The 26,525-nt window shown below is 41.8% G+C and overlaps 1 protein-coding gene across 1 annotated transcript in view; it reads left to right on the forward strand.

Annotated features, from left to right (window-relative positions):
• Tapt1 (transmembrane anterior posterior transformation 1) overlaps window positions 1-26,525 on the forward strand; it is a 50,674-nt gene that overhangs the window by 11,134 nt on the left and 13,015 nt on the right. The window contains exons 3-7 of the mRNA XM_075943666.1: window positions 9,180-9,298; window positions 18,267-18,429; window positions 19,126-19,261; window positions 20,309-20,406; window positions 20,575-20,644. Coding sequence (XP_075799781.1) covers window positions 9,180-9,298; window positions 18,267-18,429; window positions 19,126-19,261; window positions 20,309-20,406; window positions 20,575-20,644 — 586 coding nt within the window. The remainder of the gene's footprint in view (window positions 1-9,179; window positions 9,299-18,266; window positions 18,430-19,125; window positions 19,262-20,308; window positions 20,407-20,574; window positions 20,645-26,525) is intronic.

The raw sequence follows: 26,525 nt of genomic DNA on the forward strand, positions 1-26,525 counted from the left end.
GCTGGCTTCAGATCCCAGCCCCACGGCTTCTGGCTGTGACTCCTGGGTTATTCCCTCACCTTCCTGGGCCTGGATTTCCTGCTTCTGGATCAACTACATGTCAAACCCTGTAGAAGTGTTTTAAAATCTTCAGTCCTTCACTTTAGCACCTTTCCAGGAGTGTCCTGCTGTAGAACAAGATGAATTTCTTCATCCACAGGTTTCACTCCTAAGCTTTCAGGATGCGGCAGGAGGTGCTTGGGAGAGACCTGGTTCCAAGGCTCCCTTGGGTCCCTTATCTCCTACTTTGCTTTCATTAAACATGACTTTGCCAACTGTGCAAGAGATGGTTGTTTGCCAGCCTTTCTCAGGTTGCTAACCACTGGTAGACAGAACATAGGGAAAGCCGATGTTCCCACTTCCCTTTTAGTCAGACTCTCTTGGGGTAAACCTGATCTTGTTCATGAAGATTTACCAGACAGGCACACTAGGTAGCATGGCCTACAGTTGATTCATAGTTCACAGCTTTTGAAGTTTAGTTTCAGTGGGATACAACTAGAAGTTAGTTGAGGACAAAGTCCCATGTCTTCTGCCCTGTGTGGCAGTTTCTATGCTGACTTCCAGACTGAGTTCACTTCCCCTCCATATTTTGGTAGGGACCAGTACTAGGGAATGATTTACTATGTGTCACATATGCAATTATCTCTGTCCAAGGGCTGTTTTTGTTGTCTCTGTGAATCTAAAATTACAATTTTGCAAAAATTAAAATTTTGCAAACCTGCCCATCATAGTGTTTTCTAAAATTCCCTGACCAGTTTAAGTGCTAATTTAAGGAAATAAAGATCACATACTTACTGATTTATTTGCTCTCTCTCAAGTACTTGTAATATATCCTAGGCATTTGTAGCATGGAAATGAATAGGTAAATATAAAAATCATATTTTATCTTATGGTTATCTTGGGAAATATTGGATACAGAAGTAATTATAATAGAAGGTAAAGAATGATAAGTGCTTTTAAGCTGTATAAGTAAAATGCTGCTAAGAATTTCAAGAAGGGAAAGTTTGCTTAGAAGGTGAGCTGCAGAAGAAGGCTGGGGCAGAACCTGTGAAGGAAATTGGTGTGGCAAAGTTAGAAAAGGAAAGGCAGATTGCAGAGGTAGAGCGAGCATCGCAGGGTATGTGTGCATGCACCAGGTGGTACAGGTGACGGTGCTGGAAAGAGTCAGAGATGGGCACATGGTGTGAAAAAGGAGCCACCAAGAACTGGAAGATGAGCTTCGTGTAGATTTTGTCTTAGGATCAGGCTGAAGAGTTTCGAATGTAGGCTTCAGGAGGAGACTACCCAAGATGTATTTGTTAGGAGTGCTCTGACTGTGTGTAGCAGACAGTCAGGGTAGTAGAGGCTTGCTCAAACATGCTTTATCTCCTTCCCTTTGAGCAAATGTAGTCCAAAGAGGTCTCAGTTGGTCCAGCAGGCTAGTGACCTGCCACAGCTCCAAGACGTCGTTCCACCCATTCTCCGGTATTTAGCTACTGGTCATCCCGATTATTGATTTTAAATAGAAAGTTGAGAACAAGTTATTAAATCTGCACTATAATCAGAAAAAAAAGAGGGGCTGGTAGTGCCACCTTTTGATACCCTTCCTAGGGAATTAAAGATTTCCCTGAGCTCTTAACACTCCCCTTGAGTCTTGTTGACTAAATAAAAATAAGCACATGGCCACTCCCAACTGTAAGGGGGACTAGGATGATGAATGTGGGGTTTGGGCAACAGAGCAAAGGACTGAGAACAGTTACTGGGTTAGCCTCAGAGTTCTGCTCCTGAAAAACTAGGACAGCAACAGTCAGTGTGGACTTTCTGTAAAATATTATCTACAATTGATTTATTCACGTCTACTTGTCGTTTATCCCTAATGTTGGATATGTATTAGATATAGGTTACAATAATTATTGTTGTTTGTGAACCTTGCCTGTTATGAAAAGTTAAACTAAAATGAAAGTATGTTTTACCTTGTAATGGCATGCTTTGGGCAGCCATTTATTTCACGGTTACCATACTTTGTATATGATAGTTTCTAAATACATCTTATGTAAACTAAGCCCCTCTGTTTAGTCTTAAATGCAGCTACCATTTTTAAGGAATCTTTCTACCACCTATTTACTCATTATTTATTTATTTTGTTGTACTAAGGATTAAACACAGGGAGGTGCAGTGAGGCAAGTGCCCCACTACTGAACCACCCCAATTTTTATTATTTCAAAACAGATCTCTTATTGTGTAGCTTAGACCAACTTCAAAAATGAAAATTTCCTGCCTCTAGCAAACTCACAAATTTTTATGAACCTTAAATTTATCAGGTTGAAGGTTAAAAATAATGATATTTATGTAGTTGGTCAGATTTTTGAAACTGGCATAAACAACTAGGGAAAACAAAATTTACTTGTTCATATTATTTCAGAAGTACAGTGCATAGACCTTAACTCTGTGGCTTCTGAGTTGCTGGTGAGGCAGAACCTAGTGATGGGAGTGGGTGTCAGAGGCAAACAGAAAGCTGAGAGAAAGCAGAAAGGTGTCCAGGATAGAATACAGCTCCTAAGGATAACCCTTCCAAAACCTCTCCCCTCCCTAGGCTCTGTCTTCTAAATTCTCAGGGTCTCACCTGGGAACCACATGGTCAACGCATGAAACTGTTGTAGGACCTTCATATTCATCCACAAGACACCAGAAGTTATTACTAAGCATGGACTTTTAACCAAAAAGAAGAGAGGTTCCCAGAGTACCAGAAACATGTGGTCCACCATCAGCTGCCTGCTCGTTTGAGTCTCCTTAGGACTTTACTATATTCATCTAAGATAAGAAGATTGACAGAGTCATCTCAAGAGGCCTATTAGTATATGAACCTGTCATACTTCCTATTCTACTGATGTGAAAAGACACCATTACCAACACAACTTATAAAAGAAAGCATTTTATTGGGGGTTTGTTTACAGTTTCAGGGGGTTAGTCCAGGATCGTCATGGTGGGGAGCATGGCCACACCAGGCAGTAGGCATGGCTCTAAAGCGGTAGCTGAGACCTTAATTCAAATTCAAAGCAGAGACAGACAGACAGAGACTGACCTGATGTGGACTTTTGAAACTTCAAATCTCACCCCAGTGACACACCTCCTCCAAGGCCACACCTCCTAATTGTTTCCAAAACAGTAACAATGACTAGGGAGCAAGCATTCACATATATGAGCATATGGGGACCATTCTTTTTCTAACCGCCACAGACCTTTTAATGAGTTTGCTTCTGAGAAACAGAGAAAATAGATGGTCACAGAAAAATTCTAGTAGGAGAACTCAATTCTTGCTTTTTTTGACAGTAAGCAAAGTTAACATTTAAGCAGAATAATTCAAAAGTTTATCTCATAGTAATGAACTTAATTTTCATCATATAAAGCTGGTTTTGTTTCATCACAAGGCGTATGTAAAGAAAACTTAGTAATAGCTGTCAGTTCACTTTATTTCGGTGAAACAGCTCCCGATTTCATTGTGAAACTGACATACTGCTTACTCAGACCCCTGTTTCTGTCAGTGACTTATTGGTCATCCTCTTGGTTTCTAATTCCACGATAACACGTTTATAGAAACTTCCTCTAAATCCATCTTGGGATGCAGCCTTTCTTTGTCTGGGACGCACACATTGCCCAGATCCCCATTTAGGGAGTTACCCAGAAGATGGAAGACCAGTGCAGCCTGATTGGACTCGGCATTTTGGCAGGCCTTCCTCCTCTTCTGTATCATCCCTACCTGAGGCCATAGTGGCAGAAATAAGGCTTGATAAGACAAGATAGCAGCCAGTGAATTATCACTACCTCTCATTGTGAAGTTGCTGTTGCTTGCTGGGCACATAAGACCATCCAGCTAATTATAATTAGAAGACGACTGTTTGTAACCTTGCAACTTAGGAGCTGTTGGTCAGGAACTTTTTGTCTTGTTGGCTTTGGATACCTTATATGATGCCACCTTGATCCCTTACTCAGGCTGTTTTGACTCTACTGCTTACTGTCCAACTAACAAGGCTGATCTCTTCCTGAAAAGTAGATCTGAGCCTAAAAGATGTGTTGTCACCTTGTGTCCGCTTCCTTCGTCTGCAGGAGCTGTGAAGCCCTCATGTATTTGCGTAACTTTCATCCTATTCCAGCTTTCAGGGCACACTTACTGTCCTGCATCTGGCCAGCTTCTCAGCAGGACCCCCTCTGCCCAGTCTGTCCCATTAAGAATATCAAGTAGTAGTTCTGCCTGTGTATTGAGAAAAGTCCTAACCAAGTTAACATAAGTGGAGTGCTTAGGACATACCATCAGATAAGAGACTAGAAAATAGTAGGGTCATTCATTGTACTTACCTTTCTACAGATTCAGTTCTTCAGTTTCTCTACCCTTCATGAAGTCTGTCTATTGTTAATTGTGCACCAGATGTGGATTATGATGACTGTGATGCATTGATTGAGATTGCCTTGCTTTCTGTGCTTACAGGTGTGTATATAAACTCACCCAGCACAGAAGAACCTGACTCAGCAGTCCTTTTGTTGGCCATCTGAGTATAGACTTCTTAGGGACATGAATTTTTGAGTTCAGGTACATGGAAATTATTTACTCTGCAGATATCCTTGAATGTGTGGCAATTATGTTCAAAGTCAGATCCTTACATGTGCGTTTGTGAGAATTGCTGGATAAGAAGTTGAGCTCTTTAGCTATGAACTGAAGATGGTATTATGCCTCTTATATAACTGTATCCACAGCCTACACCCCACATTGCATGAGGTGCATGTTTCTGTGTAGAATTCTGGTCCTCTTGACTGCCTGGTGACTCTGTTGTTTCCTCTGTGGAAATCTTTCCTGACTGTCTTGTGCATAGGCTTCGATGCACCCCACATCTACCATCACAGACACCACAAAACACTGATCCTTCCCTGGGGCTTTTAAAATAGTCACTTTAGTTCTTAATTTGTAGGAAGGTTATACCTCATGCCTGGCCTCTCTCACCATGCTGTTGAACACTGCTGTATCCCAGGCACTCCACTTAGCCTTGCTTGGACTCTTCCTTGGCTCACCACTCATTGCCTGCCCTCACTGCACTGTTTCCTTTTGCTCTGAGATCATTAATACCCTGTGGAGCCTCTGTCCCCAAGTGTAGAACCAGATACAAAGGGTCAGTTGGGGCCAGAGAGGGAGCTCTTCTAGGCTCTTTACCCATGTTTTCCAGCCAGCACTCAAGGCTGCAGTGCCTTGACATAGTAGAAGATGTGTGCTGGCCTCAGTAGAGGAGACAATACTCAGAATTCTGATGAACTCTGAAGAAACAAATACATTCCACAACCGTTTCTGTTTCTTTTAGCCATAGTTTTATTTATTTTGAAATTTTAAATGACATTAAGGGAGGGGCCCTGGAGATTTTTTTATTTTCAACTTAAAAAATCAAATTCCCCATGGATAGAAGCTATGTTTTTGTTTGTTTTAAGACAAGTGTTTCAAATGGCTAAGAATAACTTTATTAGGTTCTGTGTAAATGCTTAGAACATTTCACAAGTATTTAATGTTTATTGCCCAGCAGTGTTACAGAAATATTACCACTCCTATAACAGCCTCAACACAGAGTATCAGATGGGAAAAGCCTTCAGTGAATCGTTTTTAATATAGAGGACTAGGAATTCAGCAGTGAATTTGAGCATAGAACATGGTGTGGCTTTCTGCAGAATGACCAACATCTTTGCCATGGCCCTGCTGCTCCAGAACATATCCGTAGTGTCACTGCAGAGTTAGTCCTGGCCTGATGGCCATAAGAAGAGCCTGCACCTATAGAGGCCTCAGTAGACTGAGGGACAGATCTCAGAGTCAGACTAGCAAACAGTCCTGCCCCTTGATTGCACTCAAGGGCTTGCAGTGGTCACCTTATTAATTAAGCCCGCAGTTATTTTTGAAGGAATCTTTTTATGCACGTTTGATCAGTCTGTGCTCTGAAGACTGAAGAGAATATATTTGAGAATGGAGTGTCTGCAGTTTGTAACTAGTAATTCAGATTCACCTTTGTAAGAACTTCCCACTGTGTTCCAGCACTGCCCTCAGCAAAGGCCCACTGTCTCCATGTCTACAGTGTCTGCTCCAGAAGAAACCAGACTTTAACTCGCCTACCTTCCTAGGCTGAGGTTGTTTTCATACTATGAGCCAGCATGGATTGGTGGTTTATGGACTCCCTGAGAACACGTTTCATTTGGCGCTCAGGATTGGAGATATCATTATTTACAGGGAAAATAGAAAACATCAGCTTGTGCTCCAAAAGCAGACACTAATTTTGTGAGGCTTCCCATTGTTTTGAGAATGTATATGAATCTACATAGTGAAATACAATGTAAAGTGTATTCTTAGCTGTGGGAAAGTTCCAGACAGCCAGGAATACACAGAGAAAACCCTGTCTCAAAAAAACAGCAAACAAACAAATCACTGCTGGTTTTGTGGTAGTCACAGCATTGCATTGTTTTGAAAATGAAGTGATTGTCCAAGGAAGGCAGGAGACCTTTGTGTGTCAGTAAAAAGCTGCATACTCACTGGTGTCGTTCTACTTTGTCTGCTAGAGAAGGAACTCATTCACAGATACTTACAAATGGCTAAGTAAGTTATAGTTAGTGTAAATAAAAAAGAAATACAAATGACCTGCCTTCCCAAGATACCACACAAAGATTTGAAGTACACATTATTTATGTTGATGTGTTCTCAAAGCGTTTCATTGGCTGCATAGTTTAAAGCTAGCAGCCAGTCTAATTGTGTGATCCATTAAATTCGTGGATTTTCTAAAGAAAGTAAACAGATTACAAGATAAGTTAGTGAAAAGAAAACCCAGCCTAACCCATAAGACTAGTAAGAATAGTGGAAGTACTCTGCTTGAATTACTTGAAGAAGCCAAAACAGGAAGGACATTTGGTCTGACTGGACAGACTTGCTAGTTTCTTTGCTGATGCACATCCCGGGCCAGCTTTCAGCCTTCACATCCATGGCTTCCTAAAGTGTCAAGCAGAGGTGACCATTTCCTCAAGAGCTGATAGGAGCATTGCGTGCTGAACACCTACACCTGCCCCTTGCCTGGAACGCTGCAGACATTGGCAGGAGGCCAGAGCATCCTGAGTCACTGTGTCCATGAAGTGGATGATGGACAGTGAAATCCTGCACAGGGCTAGGCTCACACTCCGCTCGTCTCTCTAATTTCTTTGCATTTGTAAGGAATTTAGAAGAGTGCTCTTGAGAAGAAAATGTGATGCCACAGTGGCAAGGACTGTCCTCTTCCCACATCTACAAACTGAGGGGCTTTCCTCCTGCTTTTCCTTTGCATTTTGTACTCTCACACTTGTGAATATTTACCCTCACTCAGCTAAAATGGTTTTAAATTGCAGTCACATGCTCTCCTCTGTCTTAGTCATGAGATCTTTTACCAGCTCCAGTGGTCCAGTTATAGGGTCTACACAGTCACTGGGTTTAAGGCATAGTCTTGCATTGTGAAAGGAAGGCCTTTAGACTTCTGCTTCCGCTCTGCACAATGCAGGGTACTAACACAAAACCTGCTGAGCTGAGGAGGAGTTTTATTCTTCCCATCTTTACTGTCTTGCCAGCACCTCACGGCCCTTAAGGCTTATTTTCTCCCTACCCCCCTAGGCCTGGCCTAGCGTGAGCTCATGAGGAGACGGGCACACACTCTTCTTAGTGTTTTGTGTTCTTGTGTAGACATACCCAAGACTCTTGTTGGGATGTGCAGACAGAAAGGGTTTCTCAAGGACAGGAGAGTCATAAGTAAGGACTGCTGCTCGGTCTTTAGTACTCCTCTGCATACCCGTAAACATGGATGAAAACCAGCCCTGCACACCAACAGTGGCATCTGGGTGACTCATGAAGGGGGAGGACCTAAAACTGTAGTCTTCCACATGGCTTAGATTAGCATTCTGCTCTCATTGTTGTTCACGAGTCTAGACTGTTGAAAAAAGCTGTATGTTCAGATTAAGAAATCTGGCATATAGATAAGGTATTTATTTCTTAGATTTTGTCAGAAATTAATAAAAAACAGGCTTTTGCTTAAATACGTATGCATTTGTTGGCTGAGACTACCATAACAAAGTATTGTACATTGTACAGTTGAAGCAACAGGAATGCAGTGGGAGGAAGCCTGACATGTAGGAATCAGCAGAGTTGGTTTCTCCTTGGTTTGTGGACAGGCTCCTTTTCCTTTTCTGGTCATTCCTATGGGTGTCCATGTCCTAATTCCCTCTCTTATAAGAGCACCAGTCTGGGCTGGAGAGCTAGCTAAGCCATTGAAGGCAAGGCTCACAACTGCCATCTCCAGGGTAGCAGTCATGTTGGATCAGGACCTAGCCTAATGACCTTTACACCTAAATCACCTCTTTAAAGACCCTATGTCCTGGAAGTTAGAACTTTCTCATGAGTTTTGAGAAGCTTCTGCTTATAGCAGGGTGAATTTGGATAGTACATACAGGCAGGGCAGTTTATTGCCTCCAGTTATGCAGGGTATTATAGTAAGAGCATATCCATCAAACATGTTTGTATGTCACCACGTTTGAGCAGCGGAGTTTAATAAACTAGGTCCAGTTACTTCAAGCTAAGAAAAGACTTTACTTCCTTTTAGGAAGTATCCTGCTAAATTTAGTGGGGGAAATGGAAAGTATAAATCTATATGAAACAGGATAGGTTAAAAATAGTAATTATTTCTCCAGTTAATCAGAATAGGGCTTTCCAAGTATAGCAGCTATCCATGCTTGCAAAATTATATTAAACTTAGTAACCAGTTTATAAAACTGTTCTAATTAAAACTGCCTCTATCTATCTGATGAGCAGGACATAGAAGAATAAGGTTAAAGGTAGGAAGCTCATCTGAAAGACTTTACTTAGTTTCTCTAATGTTTTAAGAAGTACCAGAAAGTCACATCGTTGAGTCCAAGCCACTCATCTTTTGAGTAGCTAGTTGGCTTCTGTGGATGGTAAACCGAAAACTCTGGGAAGAGTAATGAGAGCCTAACATTGTGCTGGTTCTTAAACCAAGTAATCGGGAATTCATTTCTCATAAGTTTAGAAATCCTGAATGTTTGAATTTTGGGTCAACAACTATTTAAAGAATATTTCTCTTTTTTTTTTTTTCTCTCCTTTGTCAATGTAGCTCATGTTTTTTGGAATTTTCCTGTGCCTCGATGCCTTTCTGTATGTGTTCACCCTGCTTCCTTTAAGAGTCTTCCTGGCGCTGTTCAGGCTCTTCACTCTGCCTTGCTATGGCCTGCGGTAAGTTTAGATCTTTGGCTATTTTTAGTGTCTAAACAATTAATTTGCTTTATAACTTGTAGGGTTCTTAGAATAAAGATAATTCATGTGGTTTCAATCACAGGTCTTTAAACACTGCTTATCTGTTCAGTTTATATTAGATAATGTTACACATCTTATATATGCACTGTTTTCCAGAGAGATTTTGGGCCAAACCTTTGCTTAGCCAGTAAACTGATACTGATGTGGAGGGCTGTGTGGGCGGGTAGGAGAGAAACAGGACTAAAGCAGAGACTGGCTGGCCATGCTCTTAACCCACCTGTATGTGGATTATGGGGTCTTCTGGGCCTCATCTCTGAAAGATCCAGCTTCTAGGCTGGGCAGGTGGATAGCTGAGACCCCTAAGTAGCCCTCACTTAGGGGACTGAGGCTTCTTCCTCTAGTTCTCATGAAAATCACTGTTGGTGACCTGTGAATCCTTCATCACAGACTTCCAGCTGATGGCAGTAGAGAACTATAAAGACACCATTCTGATAGGAAGAAGTCAGCCCAAACCACCTTGCATGGAGTGCCTGCCTCCCCTAAGCTTGTCCCTCATGTGTCAAAAGAGGACATTGAGAGCTCAGTACCAGTTCCCAGAAACCTGGAGATATAAAAAGCATGCCAGGAGGGTGCCTGCCTACAGCACCCAGGAATAAATACCAGTTCCTTTCACTTCCAGGGTGTTAAGCCTATGTGGAGTTGTGTGCTTTTGTTCTTCAGGGGAGTAGGAAGTCTGGCTTTAGAGTTTCCTTCTAGACAGTCATGTCGGCATGCCTCCACTCCCATGTCGTCACCTTTACCTGTGCTACTTGGCTCCAGCACAGCTGTTTGAGTTACAACTCTAACAAGGGTCACTTCTGTAATTTTTTTTAAAAAATTCTTTTCTGTTTGAAATTTTAAAATGCTAAAATGAATAATAATTTGTGAAACTCCATTTAATTATGGTGAATATTTGATGGAACATAACATTTGGAATTATGGTTTTACCACCAAAGTTGAGTTAAAAAAATTACTAGTACATATTCAAAATTGTGAATTTTTTTTAAAGACTAAAGTCACAAAGATGTTTCTTTGGAGGTAGAAAATGAGCCTATACTTAGTACTTCTAGTAAATACAATCCTTTCAAAAGAGCCTCAATCCATTGAGAATGAAGAAATGCTTCTAATGCAAATAGAATAATATAATGATCAGGTTGTGGAAGGAATAAAAATTACTCTTAGCAAAATTGCCGAGAATAAAACAATTGTAAGAGTTCATCTTACATCAGTGTAATAGAAGTTAGTATTTTGTATCTGTAATCTTTCTCAGCTTCCAGAATGATATGAATTATGCCACATGTTTTATTAGTCATAAGTTAACCAGATGGGGAGATTGTCTTAGGAACTTAGGATCTGTCACATATTTCTTTTGACTTTGAGGAGAGTTTTCCAGAGGCTTGATCTCATTATCATTAGTAAGCATTTGGGGACCTCTGTGGCCGGGTCCTTTACTCCTCACAGCCTCAACTTCATGTGCTGCTTTCTGTATTGAGAGCTTGCTGGGTCTTGGAATTTTAGTTCCCTTTTCACAAGCCAAAAGAAGAAAATCAATAAAATGCTACCAGCTGTAAATCGTCATGTGTGGCTGCATAAAGAGGGAGATACAGAGATATTAGATTAATCCAGTGCAACAACCTGACATAAAATAACTAAGGTCTTGCAGGGGTTTCCCACGTGCGTTGTGAGTGAGATTACTTCTTCGTTATTCCTTTATCGGCAGTGTTGAACAGGTTCATGTTCTCTCCGTGGCAGGCTCTGATCAGCTGTTGGCATTCCTGGGTGAGACATTGAAAGGGTTTATAACCTAGAGACTCTTTCTTCTGGATTGGTTCATCCCTTTCTATGTGGGTAGAGCATGGGTGACCTACACTGCTTGATAATGGCGTGTCAGTGTTCTCAAGATTCTCTTGAGGGTCAAATTCATCATCTTATTTGAAGATACTTTGTATTCTTGAAGCATCTAATACTGTTGTATGCTCAAAATCATTTCTGTGTTTCTCTGGCAGTTGGGGGAGCAGAACATGTAAGTAGCATCTAGCATAGCCTTTCTATTCCAGATATTAAGGGGTATTGCAGAAAATAGGAATCTTAAGTCATCTATTCCAGTTTGCTTCAGGTAAATGAGTGGTGCTTCCTGTAGTCAACCTTTTATAATAGTCTGGTTTTTTTTTTTTTTTAGCACGTAACAATAATTGCTTTAACAGATTAGTTTGAAGCATTTTTCAGTCAAAATTAACTTTAGTTACATTTGAAAAGTGCCTTCTATTTCCATGGTTTTGTAACTAAGAGGACTGTAGGGGGCAGCCTAGTATAAACAACTTGTAATACTCTGCAGTGTAGGTTAACTGAAGAGTTACATTTCATGCTGTCACTCATATTTAAATAATAATTGAAACACAAGAATACAGTTAAAATTCTATTGAAGAATTTCAACCATATTGAAACATCTATAAGAGCAGGCAAGAAAATACGAAGTATTGCTTTAATGCCTTACTTAGTACCTTCAATATTGTTTATCTGAGTTAAGCAATGTGTGTTTAGGATAATGTGAGCCACAGTTTATTTTCTCTGATCAGTGAAAACAAAGTCTGTAGATTGTTTGAAGCATGGAAATATATTAGACTGTGAAAAGTGACTCTGAACAAAACTACTGCTAACATTATGCTTACAGCCTTTCGGGTATTTCTGGAAGACCGAAATACATTTGATTTTAACAGAATTATTTTTAAATAACAAAATTCTTCTATCTTACAGCTTCCCTTTCAATGTTCTCTACTTCCGTTAAAGAATATTTGATGGTTTTGCCTATTGCTGTTTCATGTTCCATCTTTTTCAGCAAAGTGCTCTCTCCTCCAGTCTGACTCGAACCTGCGAAGTTGACTGTGTGCTTCTTCCCAGCCGCTCTCATTCTTATCTCTTCTGTTTCAAAAACAAATTTTTTTATTCAAAGAATAAAAATCTTCCTAGTCTCTTTGTTAATTTTTTCTAAAAATAGAAGAAACGTGTGCTTGTTAATTAAGCCCGACATGGAAATAGTAATCTGTAGTGGGGCAGACTCAGCAGCAGCAGAGTTGCCCTGAGTGAGCCTCTCCTCCTCTGCCTTAAATTCTCTCTGGTCAGCGTCTATGACAGGCTTTTTAAAGCAAGCAATGGCCCGGACCCAGAGTGTCTGCTTTGAGCCTGTTCCTAGATCTTCTGCTATCTTGATGTGGTTTTGGCTTTGGTTTGAGGTTTGAGTTTTTGTTGCCATTGATAACAAGGGTGAGAGGCAGCAAGATTTTGTAGCCTATTCAGTAACTCAGCCTTCATTTTGGCTTCCTGGTCAGCAAACCATGTTGACAACTTTGAGCCAGCTAAAATTGTGTTTGTTGGGGGATGTTGTCAGGATATAATTGTGAGTCTACCCTGGCGTGTGCTCCTTGTAAAGGATGCTGCACTGCTCCTGCAGAAAGCGCATCCCACCCTCAGGGATCTTAGAAAGACTTGGCTGCATCTGTTTCTGATGAATTAACAGTCTTAGCCCCTACTATCCAATGTTTAATGAGAGAGAAGGAGAGAGTGATGCATCTAGGATCATGAGAAACAGGTTCTTTCCTTTCCTAGATAGGATAAGATAGCTCATTTTACAGAAGATTAGGATGTTTTTGATACTGAAAACATAGAAACAGAATTGGGTTATGATAATTATATGAGTTATTGGGGTGTATTAAATATCGTCTTCCTAAATTTAACATTCCAAGTTTGTGAAATATGCTAAAAATACCAATTATATGGGTAATTTAAGTGGTATCATTGTGAATCCTATCTCTTCCTAAAATTTGTGTTATTTTGTGCTTTAGAATTCTGTCACACTTAGTTAAACACTGAATGAGATTGCAGAGGAAAATGGTAAGATCTCGGCCCAGAGCCTACAGCTGTTAGTAAGAAAGCCCTGCTGAACATTACATTGCTAAGTGCTAGATTTAGAAATATGTGAGTGGTTTTTCTTTTATAATTAGAGTAAATAAAATTCAGACAAACAGATTTTCTGGTCCCTTGTCTTGGTTTTAGACATGACTCTTACTGAAGGCTTCACTGGCTTCTTTTTTTTTTTTTTCTTGTTTTAGGAAAGGAGAGTATCTTTTTCTTTTGAGTGATGACCCCATAGGAGAGTTCTTAGCTCCCAAAAGAACTATGGATTTCAAGTTCTTGAGTTTCTTCACCTGTTGGCTTTCTTCCATGTGTCTTAACCTCATTCAATATAGTTATGCTCAAATTAGCATTTCATGTGCAGTATAAATAGGCTTTTCTCTTACCATACAAAATTAAGCCTTTGAATCTGGCCCGAATAACTAATGCCACCACAAGAGCATGTATGGAGAGCTCTTAGTATCTTTGTTGGGGAAACAAGTACGTCCATTATTTCCTCTTGGCAGGCAGAATGGTGTGCTGCACCAGTGGAGAGCATTATACTGTTGCGTAGAAAGCCCTCATAGCATCAGGTTTTGTTGTCCCGTGTTCCTCAGCATGACGCTCTAAGTAGCGTAGCAACATTACAACCTTCTCTCTTTCTTTCTCTCTTGTAAATCAGACCGAAGGGAGGAGCACTTTCACTTCCTTTATAGGATGGAGTGTGGTGGCACAGGGACTCCTTGTGGTGAGTAAACCCTGATTTTTCCTTCTATACTCTTGGCCAAATTGACCTCCGTACAAAAGCAAAAGCGCCAGCATAGGACACATAACCACTTGAGGATGGAAGCCTGAGGAACTGGGATTCCCCTCCTTCTCTAGCATCCTCACTTGGTCTTAAGCTTTATCCACGTTTATCCCACAATGTTTGACCATACCTCACCCCTGTCAGTCACCTGTGACGAAATCTCTAATGATTTGATTGGGTCTCTGTGGCAGCAAACACCCCAGTCCTTGCCCCAGGACACAGCCCAGCTGCTTGACACAGACAGCTTCATAAATCAGCCACTTCATTCTAATAACTAATTTAAGGTAGAAGAAAAGATGTTAGCCATCAGGTATAAACTGCCAAGAGATTATTTAGTTACTGTGTGTCAGTCAAACTTGAAAAACTCTTCAGTTTCCCAGGTCAGGAAAAGCATCTTGTTCTTAGTACTTTATTCTAGTCTACTTTAGGATTATAAAGGGACGTGAAATACATAGGTTTTAAGTCTCAGCAGTACTTGTCCTTCTCCCCCTTTAGTTGCACATGTATTTACAGTGAAATAAGTCGTGCTGACACTTGTCCTGTGTCCATGGCTTGAAATTAACTGAGCAGCAGGGCCCTGGTGCCTCAGCTTGTGGTTGCCTCTTCCTTCTTGATCTTGCTAGTTAGTACCAGTTTCACTTTCCAGGTAGAGTATCACGGTGAAGCTGCCTCCTAGTGAGAGTCATTCTCCGCCAAGTAATTCTACTTCCGTGGATCTATGAGACTTTAAATGGCTCAGAGATGTATAATGTATAAAAGTAAAATGTATAACAAGAAATTGCCATCTGTAATAACTGCAAAAGTATAGTGGAAGTATTTGTAGTAATTGAAAGGTGAAATTTAGGATGCAGAGAATCTTTCAGTATGGTTTTTTTTTTGAGACTATATGGTGTTTTAACTTAATATCCTTTAAATTGTGTTAAATATCTTATTTTTATTTTAAGTTCTATTGAATATCTTATTTAAGCTTGTCATTCCATGGCATGTAATCAAACCATTATTCTAAACTATATTAGATTGGTGTGGGGTATTTTAGATTTTTTTTTTTTAATTTTATCCAGCATGCGCTTGAGATTTCCAGCATTTGCTGAAGGAGCTGCCCACAGCTGCTCTTTAACAGCCATCGGAACCAGAACCTCAGCCTGACAGGTTGTTCAGGTGCCCGTTCCAGGTTGATTGGCAGCATTATAGATAAGCTTCTTACGGTGTTGATAATGCTGACTGATAGTCATCTAAAAATATCCTGGCAGAGAGGAGCAAATGCTGTGATTGGTTAAGTTACTTTAATTAGATAAACTCATTTGTGAGCTTAGATCTTGGAGAAGCTGAGGTGCATGCAGGTATCTTGTAAGATGCTACTTGAGAAGTGAGTTTGTTGTTTTCTCTTTGCTACTTTCCTTTTTTATTAACAACACGTGTGGAAGAAGAGCCTTGTTTACAGGGCTGTAAATCATGTTTTGTGCTGTATTTGAATAGTAGTCCTTAATTTTGAAAACCTGTTGTCACCATAGCATCCAGTTAAGATGTTATTAGTCGAAGAGTTCACCAGAGCAGACAGTGACAAATAGCTGAGGAACCAGAGAAGTGTATATTGTCCTGTTTTTTTTATTGTGTATTTTAGAAATTAATAAAATGAGAGGTATGTTTGTTTCTTAAAGCAGTAACTTTTCCAAACGATAAATTTTATAACGTTAAGTTTGCTGACAAGTAGAAAGCAGTAAATTGCTGACTTGTATCAGTTTGAAGGTTCAGTTTTTTAAAATTATTTATGTAGTAATTTTGTATGCAGTGTTCTGCCTGTATATATGACTGCAGGTCAGAAGAGAGTACCAGATCTCATAGATGGTTGTGAGCCACCATGTGGGTGCGGGGAATTGAACTCAGGACCCTTGGAAGATCAGGCAGTGCTCTTAACCTCTCCAGCCCCTGGAGGTTCATTTTTAAAGTGTTGAAAGTCAGTGGTTGTTAGAGCCACACCTGCACTGATGTCTCTCAGGGTCTTCCCTGGCTGTTAGTGGGGCAACAAGCACCCTAGCCCAGGAATGCAGACTATTCAGCATGTCTCCTCCTGGTATTTGAACTCAAAATGTGTTTGCTCTTGACAGAAGAATCCCTGTCCCCAGTTCTAGCCTCGTGTGGAGTGGAGCATGAAATCTCCGGGATTATCAGTTAGCCCTTGGTAGAGAGTGTGCTCTAAATTGGGTATGTGGGAAATGGAAGATAAAATTTGCCCTGCTTTCCATGAGAGTGAGCCTGGGATCTCTGTGGGAGGGAGGGGAGCAGCCCTGGAGAAAGGAAAGTCGGGATAGAAGTAATGATGGTGACTGTGTGCTGGCTGCGCTTCTGCCCAGAGCTCTAACTTGAGCTGCAAAGAACAGTCAGTCAGAATTCGACATCTGTTGTAGGGCAGGTGATCCGACTAGCGAAGCCAGGCTTGTCTCCATGTAGGGTCACTAGAATGTCTTCCCATCGACTTATAACCCTTTCTGAATGTGTCCTTTTCATACCTGCAGTGTCCCATATTGTTTCCAAACTTGCTTGTAACCATGGAAATGCAGTCCTGTGACAGGTGCTTTCAGAGCCGTGCTGCAGCCTAGTCGTAGGAACAGTTTAAAAGACTCACACATTCTTTTGGAAAAGTCCTGCTCATATGGGCTGGCTGAGAAGGAGCTGAACAGAACAGATAGCCAAGAAACTCCCAAGAAGTAGGTGTGCAGCTCAGAGGTCATGAGTTCTGCCCACACCGTTTCTTGGAGTAGCAACTGTTGGTAAAGATGTAGAGGCCACAGCTCCTAAAGAATGCACTGTAGGTAAAAGCTGCCAAAACAGAAGTCTGAACATTGGTCCAGAGGAAAAAGCCTGCAGTAGACTCAAACAGACTCATTCTTGTCGTGGAAATGTTAGGTCCAGTAAAAGGGAATCCTAAATTTCTTCTTTTCTGTTTGTTTCTCCATCTTGTTATTTTCTTCCATAACTTAGGCTTAGTTTTTATGATCTGGTCTCAGAAGGAAGAATCGACTCATTTAATTGTGAAAAAATTCAAGTCATGTCACAAAGAACTAACTTCTGCAGTAAAAGATTGTCCTACAAGCCAGTACCAAAAATGGAGAGAAAAAGAAGAAAAGATATGAGGAAAGGATTCATTAGAAATTTAGATAAGTCTTAAAAATTTAAATGAGTCATTCAGAGCAAGACCTCGTAGCATAGGCCTATAATTCAAGTTATTTGGGAGGCCAGGGCAGGAAGATTGCAAGTTCAAGGCCTTCCGGGACACCTTAATGATACTTGGCTCAAAATGTTTTTTAAGATTATTTTAAATGGTGGTATGGTTCAGTGGTAGAGTACTTGACTAGCATGAGCAAGGCCCTGGGTTTGATCTTCACCTAGTACCAGCTCTACAGAGGTAAAGTAACATTGAAACTATACTGGGTTTTGTTGTTCATCAATGCAACTGGCAGAAATCCAGGAGTTGGTCACATGTTGTTTTGGAGCTTATAGACCACAGGCTTCTCAATACATTGCTAGCAGAAGTGTAAATTGATGCAACACAATAGAGGCCATATTAGCTGTTTCTACCAAAACATCAAGTGAATATAACTTTACACCTAGAACTTTAGGATTTATAATACAGATACATTTTTACTTATGAGACATGTCTATTGTGCTAGCTTGTAGTGAGAAAAGAGTAGAAATTTGTCAAGAATGAGCTGGAAAAATTATAACATGTGTTTTGGTAGGACCTACATTACCATAAAGATGTGAGATCCTTCGAACCACTATGAAAAACGTAGAGCTGGGCATGGTTGTAATTTCAGCACTGACCTCAGACCCTCTATGTGGCCTGCTAAGTAGAGTGGACAAGGTGCAGAATGTGTGCATAGTGCACCCACTGGGCTGGGCGGGCTGGTCCAGCCGAGAATACAGGGAGCTTTGCCGTCCCCGGAAGGCTGCTGTCTTAAAGCACGACCAGCAGCCGGTGCCTGCCCACTCTCTTCAGTTCTGATCTACTTCTAGGATAACGTCTTTATACTGTGCACGCAGCAGAAAGTGTCCTGCTACACAGTCTTCTGGGTGGCCATCCTTGTGAACAATTTTACAGCGTCAGCCTGATTTTCACTGTGACTTTGGTATGCTGTTGTATGCCCAGTAAAGATGGCTTGCTTTGAGAACACGTGAAGTAAAACTCCTATTTCTATTACTTGTATGTTTCAGGGACAGACGTTTGCTTCAGCCTGCACAGGTGTGTGACATTTTGAAGGGTGTCATCTTGATAATCTGCTATTTTATGATGCACTATGTTGACTACTCCATGATGTACCACCTCATAAGAGGGCAGTCTGTCATCAAGCTCTATATCATCTACAACATGCTGGAGGTAAGGCCCCTTGGCTGCTGCAGACTGGCCGGGACACAAGACTTTAAGTCTAGCAGTGTAGAGGGAGTGGGGAGAAGAATGCTTGCTGTAGCTTCTGGCAAAGGTGCTTCATTCACCTGAGGGTCTTGGGAGCTAAGCTTTTATGGAGGTGACGCCTGATACACTGTTCCTGGATCGGTGAAGGGCACAGCTCCTCAAAGACAGGCGTTTCCTCCAGGTAAAGGCAAGGTTCCCTCTGCATAGTTCTGAGGACACACGCTGTCACACTGCACATTCACTGGAAACCCTCCTGCCTATTGGGTTTTTTGTTGTTGTCTTTTTTTTAACAAGAACTTTAAGGATTCTGAGTGACTGTTAATTAATGAGCTTTGTATACTAAATGTAAATTGCTTTGAACTTTTTAGTTTAAGTTTCTCAGTTTTTTAAGTTTTTATTTTTTTGTTGTTGTTGTTTTTGCTTTTTGTTTGTTTGGTTTTGTTTTTTACAAATGGCTAATTTGACAAGGTCAATTCTGAGTCCCCGTGTATTGAGTACTCAGCTGAGCCAGGAGTATGTAGAAGAAGTGGTAAGCTTTGCTCTTCTTCAGCTTTCCATCCAGAATTGTAAAACTCAGGTTTCTAATGATGGATTTTCATCTGGTTGCTGGAAAAGTACTTAAATGAGCAGTTAAGAAACTTCCACAATTTCTCTCTGCAGGTAGCTGACCGTCTGTTCTCCTCGTTTGGACAAGATATCTTAGATGCTCTCTACTGGACAGCAACAGAGCCTAAAGAAAGAAAAAGAGCACACATCGGAGTCATCCCTCACTTCTTCATGGCTGTTCTCTATGTCTGTATCCTTTTTGACTTAGTGGACATTCCAGTCACCAGCGTGATCTACCCTATTTTATTTCTTTACCTATCCCTGCGTGAAATGGTGTATATGTGGAGATTAAGATGAAATCACTCATTCCTTTTGAAAAATTGGTTGTAATATCCATGTAAATTAGTTTAAGGCCTTCTGCATGCCCAACTGCTTTTTCTTGTGATTGGTTGATTATGGGAGAAGTTGATGTCTGTCTATAGCTAGCTGTGTGACTCTTATTATGCTTAACAGCTTTCTTGAAGTTTGTGATTTGCATGATACAGTAATGGAGATTTTGTATGTGTCTGTGTGTGCATATGTGTCTCTTCAAGTTTCTTTTTTGGAAAACAAGTACTTTCCCACATTTGTGTGTGGCTGTACATGTGTGCATACTTGTACCTGTGCTTACCCTCACGTAGATTTACATACACGTGCTTATCTATGAAACCTGTACTCACTCACAGGACTCTACCATATCTTTTCCCCACTGTCAGTGACACTTTGAAGAAATTAATACTTGGGTACAAAATGGGACAAAGCTTGTTCCCATTTTAGTGGAAGAAAGGTAAATTATTCCATGTGCAATATGATATAATTCTGTATGACATGAAGAACAATCTAAGACATTTCTTACCATTTTAATTTTCTGTATCATTTGAGTAACCAAAGAAAAGCTATTCAACACTAACTTTGTGTTTACTTTTAAAACTTTGAATTATAATTCAGATTTATATCTCTTCATCTCTTCTTTCATTGCTTACCATGATTTCTTCCATTTATTTAATACCTGTTTGAAGGCTTAATTCTTCTTAGGTGCTGTGCCAGGCACCAGGGGTTCAGTTTTATATAATAAATGTACAGATTTCTTCTGCTTCTGTTTGTTTCACATGGAGAAATCTATATCAAATAGATAACAGGAAAATTATGACATGATAAGAAAATATTAGATTTGATTTAGAAAATAAGATCATTTCTTCTGTTTTTGATACTTTGTCAATAATTCTGAAAACAAGTTTCTTCCTTGACTTACTGTTAGTTCTACATGCAATTCTCATAATGGTTCAAGCAACGACACTCAATGTGGCTTTCAACTCACATAACAAGTCCCTGCTTACTATCATGATGTCCAACAATGTAAGTGCAAACATTCTGCTTTCTGTTGTTAGTTAGGAAGGGTGTTCACATGAGTACTATGCTTGAAAACAATTCTTTGCTTCCTCTAATCTTAAGAATCTTTTTGTGGAGAGAGTTGATTTTACAACTGTTGAAGTGACAAAGATGGTATTTCTGTTGCTATTTCAGTTTGTTGAAATTAAAGGAAGTGTTTTCAAGAAGTTTGAAAAGAACAATCTCTTTCAGATGTCAAATAGTGGTAAGTAGTTAGATTCTGATTGTAGCTATAATTAACATTTGTTGAAAGTGACTCATTACCATAAACGTTAAATAACATTTTAATGAAAATTAATTGTATCTTAAAATAATTTTTAAAGCTTTAAAAATCGTATTTTCTAAAACAGATCCGTATTTAGTGAGGTATTTTTCACCTAGTCGTGTTAACATCTGGATAAATATTAAGTGAAAGAACTTTGACCTCTGTCCTCCTCCAAACAAGTTAATTCAAAATGTTTTGTTGCCATTAGTATAAGTGCTACATCTTAAAATTTCTGAAATAAAATATGGGAGACTATATCCACAAGAATAGGGGAACATTTTTAGAGACTACGCAAATAAATTAGTAACTATCAGGACAATATAAAAGTTGAATTTCAAAATTTAAAATATATATGCTGATTAAAAATGAAAAGACAGGGACTGAAGAGATGGCTCAGAACTTAAGAACACTGGCTGCTCTTTCAGAGGACCTGTGTCTGTAACTCCAGTCCCAGAAAAGCCAACGCCCCTTCTGGTCTCCTTAGGCACTGAAAGTACATGGAGCACAGATATACCCATAGGCAAAACACTCAGGCACACAAAATAAAAATGAAGGAAAAGCATTTTTTTTAAATGAAAAGGCAGATCACATTTATGTTAAGAGAAAAATGTTGAGGTTATATATATCGGGAAAAGGACTTTATTATCCCTGAATATGTATTGCAAATTCTGCCAGTTAATTATGAAAGAGTGATCTGATTTAGAGGAGCAGAAGACTTGGATTTTGAAAATGAAAATTTTCAAATGGCCAGTATGTTCTCACAAATGTTCCTAGCATCATTAGGGAAAATATCACTGGGAAAATACAAAGGAAAATCAAATGAGACGTTACCACATGGCCACGAGAATGCTCTTGTAGGCTGCAGTGCCCTGTCATGGGAAGACAGGCACTAACTGGGTCTCGTGCCTTGATGGTGAGTGTGAGTGTAAAGGTTGCAACAACTCTGGAAAGCTTTGGAACAGCTTCCTTCTCAGCGTTCACACTCCCTGTAATTCAGCACTGGGAGTTAGTTTGGCAACTCTACTCTAAGAGTAGCCCCAAAATGGAAATGACCCAGGATCAAACAAAACATGAATAAAATAAATGGTCGTTCATACAAACCATGTAATACTACTCAGCAAGTAAAGGAGATGGAGGCTGGAAGTGGCCTGGTTGCTAAAGTGCTTTGCCACCCTGACCTGAGTACCCGAGTCTTATTGTGAGAAACATAGAACTCTGGATGAGGGGCATACGCTTTTAATCTCAGCCTTGGGGAAGAAGACAGGTGGATCCCTGAGGCTCCTAGCAGCCAACCTGACCTACTCAGCGACCGTCAGCACAGTGAAAGTCCCTTTTGAAAGAGAGGCATATAGATCCTTAGCAAAACCACCTCTGGCCTCCACAAACTATACAAACTTCAGCACATTCATGTAATGCCAAACAAATTAAATAAAAATAAAGGAAAAAATGAAATACTGATATAGCCTGCTATGTACATCACAAGCATCATGTTCCTCAACAAACACCAGCCTCAAAAAGTACAATTTCATTTTCCTGAGGTCTGCAATCAGACAGATTAATTTATAATGACAGAAATGAGAGTGGTTACTTGTTGGGGATGGGACATGGCTGGAGGAAGGGTCAAAGGAACTTTCTTGATGGTAGAACTCTTCCGTTTCTAGTTAAAAGGGCACCAGACATTACCAACCTATGTACTCAAGATCTGTGCATTTCATTCTGTGGAAATTAATGACAAAAGTAAAGATGGGTGAATAAATTAAAGCAAATAGCTTAGAATTGTAGATTTCTCAAAGAGTAAAAGAACAAATGGGAAATTAGTGAGGTCCAGACAGTTCTGTGGGGCTGTCCATGATGGGTCTGAAAGCTCTGAGCCACAATGGCATTTATAGATTTTACTTCACTAGGAAAACCCCTTTTTAAAGATTTCAGATATGTTTTAGTAGAACTCACAGTTTATGTAAATAAAGCCTTGACTTCAAGATGTATGTAAAACATTAAAATAGAAAAAATAGAAAGTAGCAGAATAAAACTTCTTTTCACTATTCCTGGGTTTCATTTCATACTTAGGTTGATAGATTTTTGAAATAAAAATTTAATTTTTAGCTTGTCAACTTTCCTTACTATTTAAAACTGTCATTTTTCATATTACAAACTTATATTTACCTATCAGAAATGGTTGATTTTTATTCATTTTCTCATATTTTGGATCACCTGTCTTCTGAACTGTTTTCCTCAAGAGTCCCTAAACAGAATTTTTTTCTCTCCCATCAGTGCCCTTCCAGCTGACACGGCTGTCATGTTGTATGTTGTAGCTTCTATGTGCGAGAGCTGGAGACAAGCTAAATACTGCTATCATTCTGGCTCCATTATCTCAGCAACCCAGTAGTCTTGCTTCAAATGATAGATGCTCAGTTTCCTTGCAGATAATTGGGTTAAGAACCAAGTTTGTCTTATAGAGCCATTCTTAGTAGTACGGTTAAAATAAGTATATTTCTTTAAGTTTGTGAATGAAAATTAGAAAGAAGTCAGCACACATACAGAGACAGATTTGTGAATAGCTGTATAAAATTCCAGTTAAAGGTACATTAAGAAAAGCACCCCCACAAATTCAGATCCATCTCTAATGAAGCACAGAGAATATGTCCTCCCGTTGGGCTGACTTTGCTAGGCACTATGCTAGGACAGACATGGAAGCGTGTGAACGTGTGTTGTGGAGCTAGTCAGAACATGCACTTGAAAACCTCACGTGCTTTTCCAGTTTTAGTGTGCATTCACAGGGGGTGAGTCTGTACTCCACACCTCAAAACTCATTGCTGTACCTACCACACAAATGGTATTGTGTAAGGATTTATACGCTGGCTTCATGGATAGCCCAGCATTTGTGTCCACAAGGGGTTAAAGGCCCAGTTCAGACCCACAAATGAGAAGCTTGGCAGCTCTAGAAGGGCGGGTACCAGCTCTGACTGGAAGAGTTCAAGAACTTAGGGAAGGCACAGACAGTAAAGGTAGCTCACCTGAGAGGATTTGCGGTGGAGGGAAAGTCCAGTCGTGTTGTAGAGCAGCAGCAGTGGGAAATGGCGAAGCAAGGACAATCCTTAGAGGACACTGAGGTGACAATGAGACGCATGGTGCTGGCAGGCGGTGCCACAGTCAGGTGGTATGGAAGCTCTGCTCTGTGAGGGAGAGTTCCTAAGCACAGCTCCCAGGCACACGCACACACACACGGTTCACACTCACTGTGAGGGAGAGTTCCTAAGCACAGCTCCCAGGCACACACACACACACACGGTTCACACTCACTGTGAGGGAGAGTTCCTAAGCACAGCTCCCAGGCACACACACACACACACGGTTCACACTCACTGTGAGGGAGAGTTCCTAAGCACAGCTCCCAGGCACACACATACACGCACACACACACGGTTCACACTCACTGTGAGGGAGAGTTCCTAAGCACAGCTCCCAGGCACACACACACACACACGGTTCACACTCACTGTGAGGGAGAGTTCCTAAGCACAGCTCCCAGGCACACACACACACACACGGTTCACACTCACTGTGAGGGAGAGTTCCTAAGCACAGCTCCCAGGCACACACATACACGCACACACACACGGTTCACACTCACTGTGAGGGAGAGTTCCTAAGCACAGCTCCCAGGCACACACACACACACACGGTTCACACTCACTGTGAGGGAGAGTTCCTAAGCACAGCTCCCAGGCACACACATACACGCACACACACACGGTTCACACTCACTGTGAGGGAGAGTTCCTAAGCACAGCTCCCAGGCACACACACACACACACGGTTCACACTCACTGTGAGGGAGAGTTCCTAAGCACAGCTCCCAGGCACACACATACACGCACACACACACGGTTCACACTCACTGTGAGGGAGAGTTCCTAAGCACAGCTCCCAGGCACACACACACACACACGGTTCACACTCACTGTGAGGGAGAGTTCCTAAGCACAGCTCCCAGGCACACACACACACACACGGTTCACACTCACTGTGAGGGAGAGTTCCTAAGCACAGCTCCCAGGCACACACACACACACACGGTTCACACTCACTGTGAGGGAGAGTTCCTAAGCACAGCTCCCAGGCACACACACACACACACGGTTCACACTCACTGTGAGGGAGAGTTCCTAAGCACAGCTCCCAGGCACACACGCACACACACACGGTTCACACTCACTGTGAGGGAGAGTTCCTAAGCACAGCTCCCAGGCACACGCACACACACACGGTTCACACTCACTGTGAGGGAGAGTTCCTAAGCACAGCTCCCAGGCACACACACACACACACGGTTCACACTCACTGTGAGGGAGAGTTCCTAAGCACAGCTCCCAGGCACACACGCACACACACACACGGTTCACACTCACTGTGAGGGAGAGTTCCTAAGCACAGCTCCCAGGCACACGCACACACACACGGTTCACACTCACTGTGAGGGAGAGTTCCTAAGCACAGCTCCCAGGCACACACACACACACACGGTTCACACTCACTGTGAGGGAGAGTTCCTAAGCACAGCTCCCAGGCACACACACACACACACGGTTCACACTCACTGTGAGGGAGAGTTCCTAAGCACAGCTCCCAGGCACACACACACACACACACGGTTCACACTCACTGTGAGGGAGAGTTCCTAAGCACAGCTCCCAGGCACACACACACACACACACGGTTCACACTCACTGTGAGGGAGAGTTCCTAAGCACAGCTCCCAGGCACACACACCCACACACACGGTTCACACTCACTGTGAGGGAGAGTTCCTAAGCACAGCTCCCAGGCACACACACACACACACGGTTCACACTCACTGTGAGGGAGAGTTCCTAAGCACAGCTCCCAGGCACACACACACGCACACGGTTCACACTCACTGTGAGGGAGAGTTCCTAAGCACAGCTCCCAGGCACACACACACACACACGGTTCACACTCACTGTGAGGGAGAGTTCCTAAGCACAGCTCCCAGGCACACACATACACGCACACACACACGGTTCACACTCACTGTGAGGGAGAGTTCCTAAGCACAGCTCCCAGGCACACACACACACACACGGTTCACACTCACTGTGAGGGAGAGTTCCTAAGCACAGCTCCCAGGCACACACACACACACACGGTTCACACTCACTGTGAGGGAGAGTTCCTAAGCACAGCTCCCAGGCACACACATACACGCACACACACACGGTTCACACTCACTGTGAGGGAGAGTTCCTAAGCACAGCTCCCAGGCACACACACACACACACACGGTTCACACTCACTGTGAGGGAGAGTTCCTAAGCACAGCTCCCAGGCACACACGCACACACACGGTTCACACTCACTGTGAGGGAGAGTTCCTAAGCACAGCTCCCAGGCACACACACACACACACGGTTCACACTCACTGTGAGGGAGAGTTCCTAAGCACAGCTCCCAGGCACACACACACACACACGGTTCACACTCACTGTGAGGGAGAGTTCCTAAGCACAGCTCCCAGGCACACACGCACACACACACACGGTTCACACTCACTGTGAGGGAGAGTTCCTAAGCACAGCTCCCAGGCACACACACACACACACACGGTTCACACTCACTGTGAGGGAGAGTTCCTAAGCACAGCTCCCAGGCACACACACACACACACGGTTCACACTCACTGTGAGGGAGAGTTCCTAAGCACAGCTCCCAGGCACACACACACACACACACGGTTCACACTCACTCTGAGGGAGAGTTCCTAAGCACAGCTCCCAGGCACACACGCACACACACGGTTCAC

Source organism: Microtus pennsylvanicus, chromosome 12, assembly GCF_037038515.1.
Source record: "Microtus pennsylvanicus isolate mMicPen1 chromosome 12, mMicPen1.hap1, whole genome shotgun sequence".
Taxonomy (NCBI): domain Eukaryota; kingdom Metazoa; phylum Chordata; class Mammalia; order Rodentia; family Cricetidae; genus Microtus; species Microtus pennsylvanicus.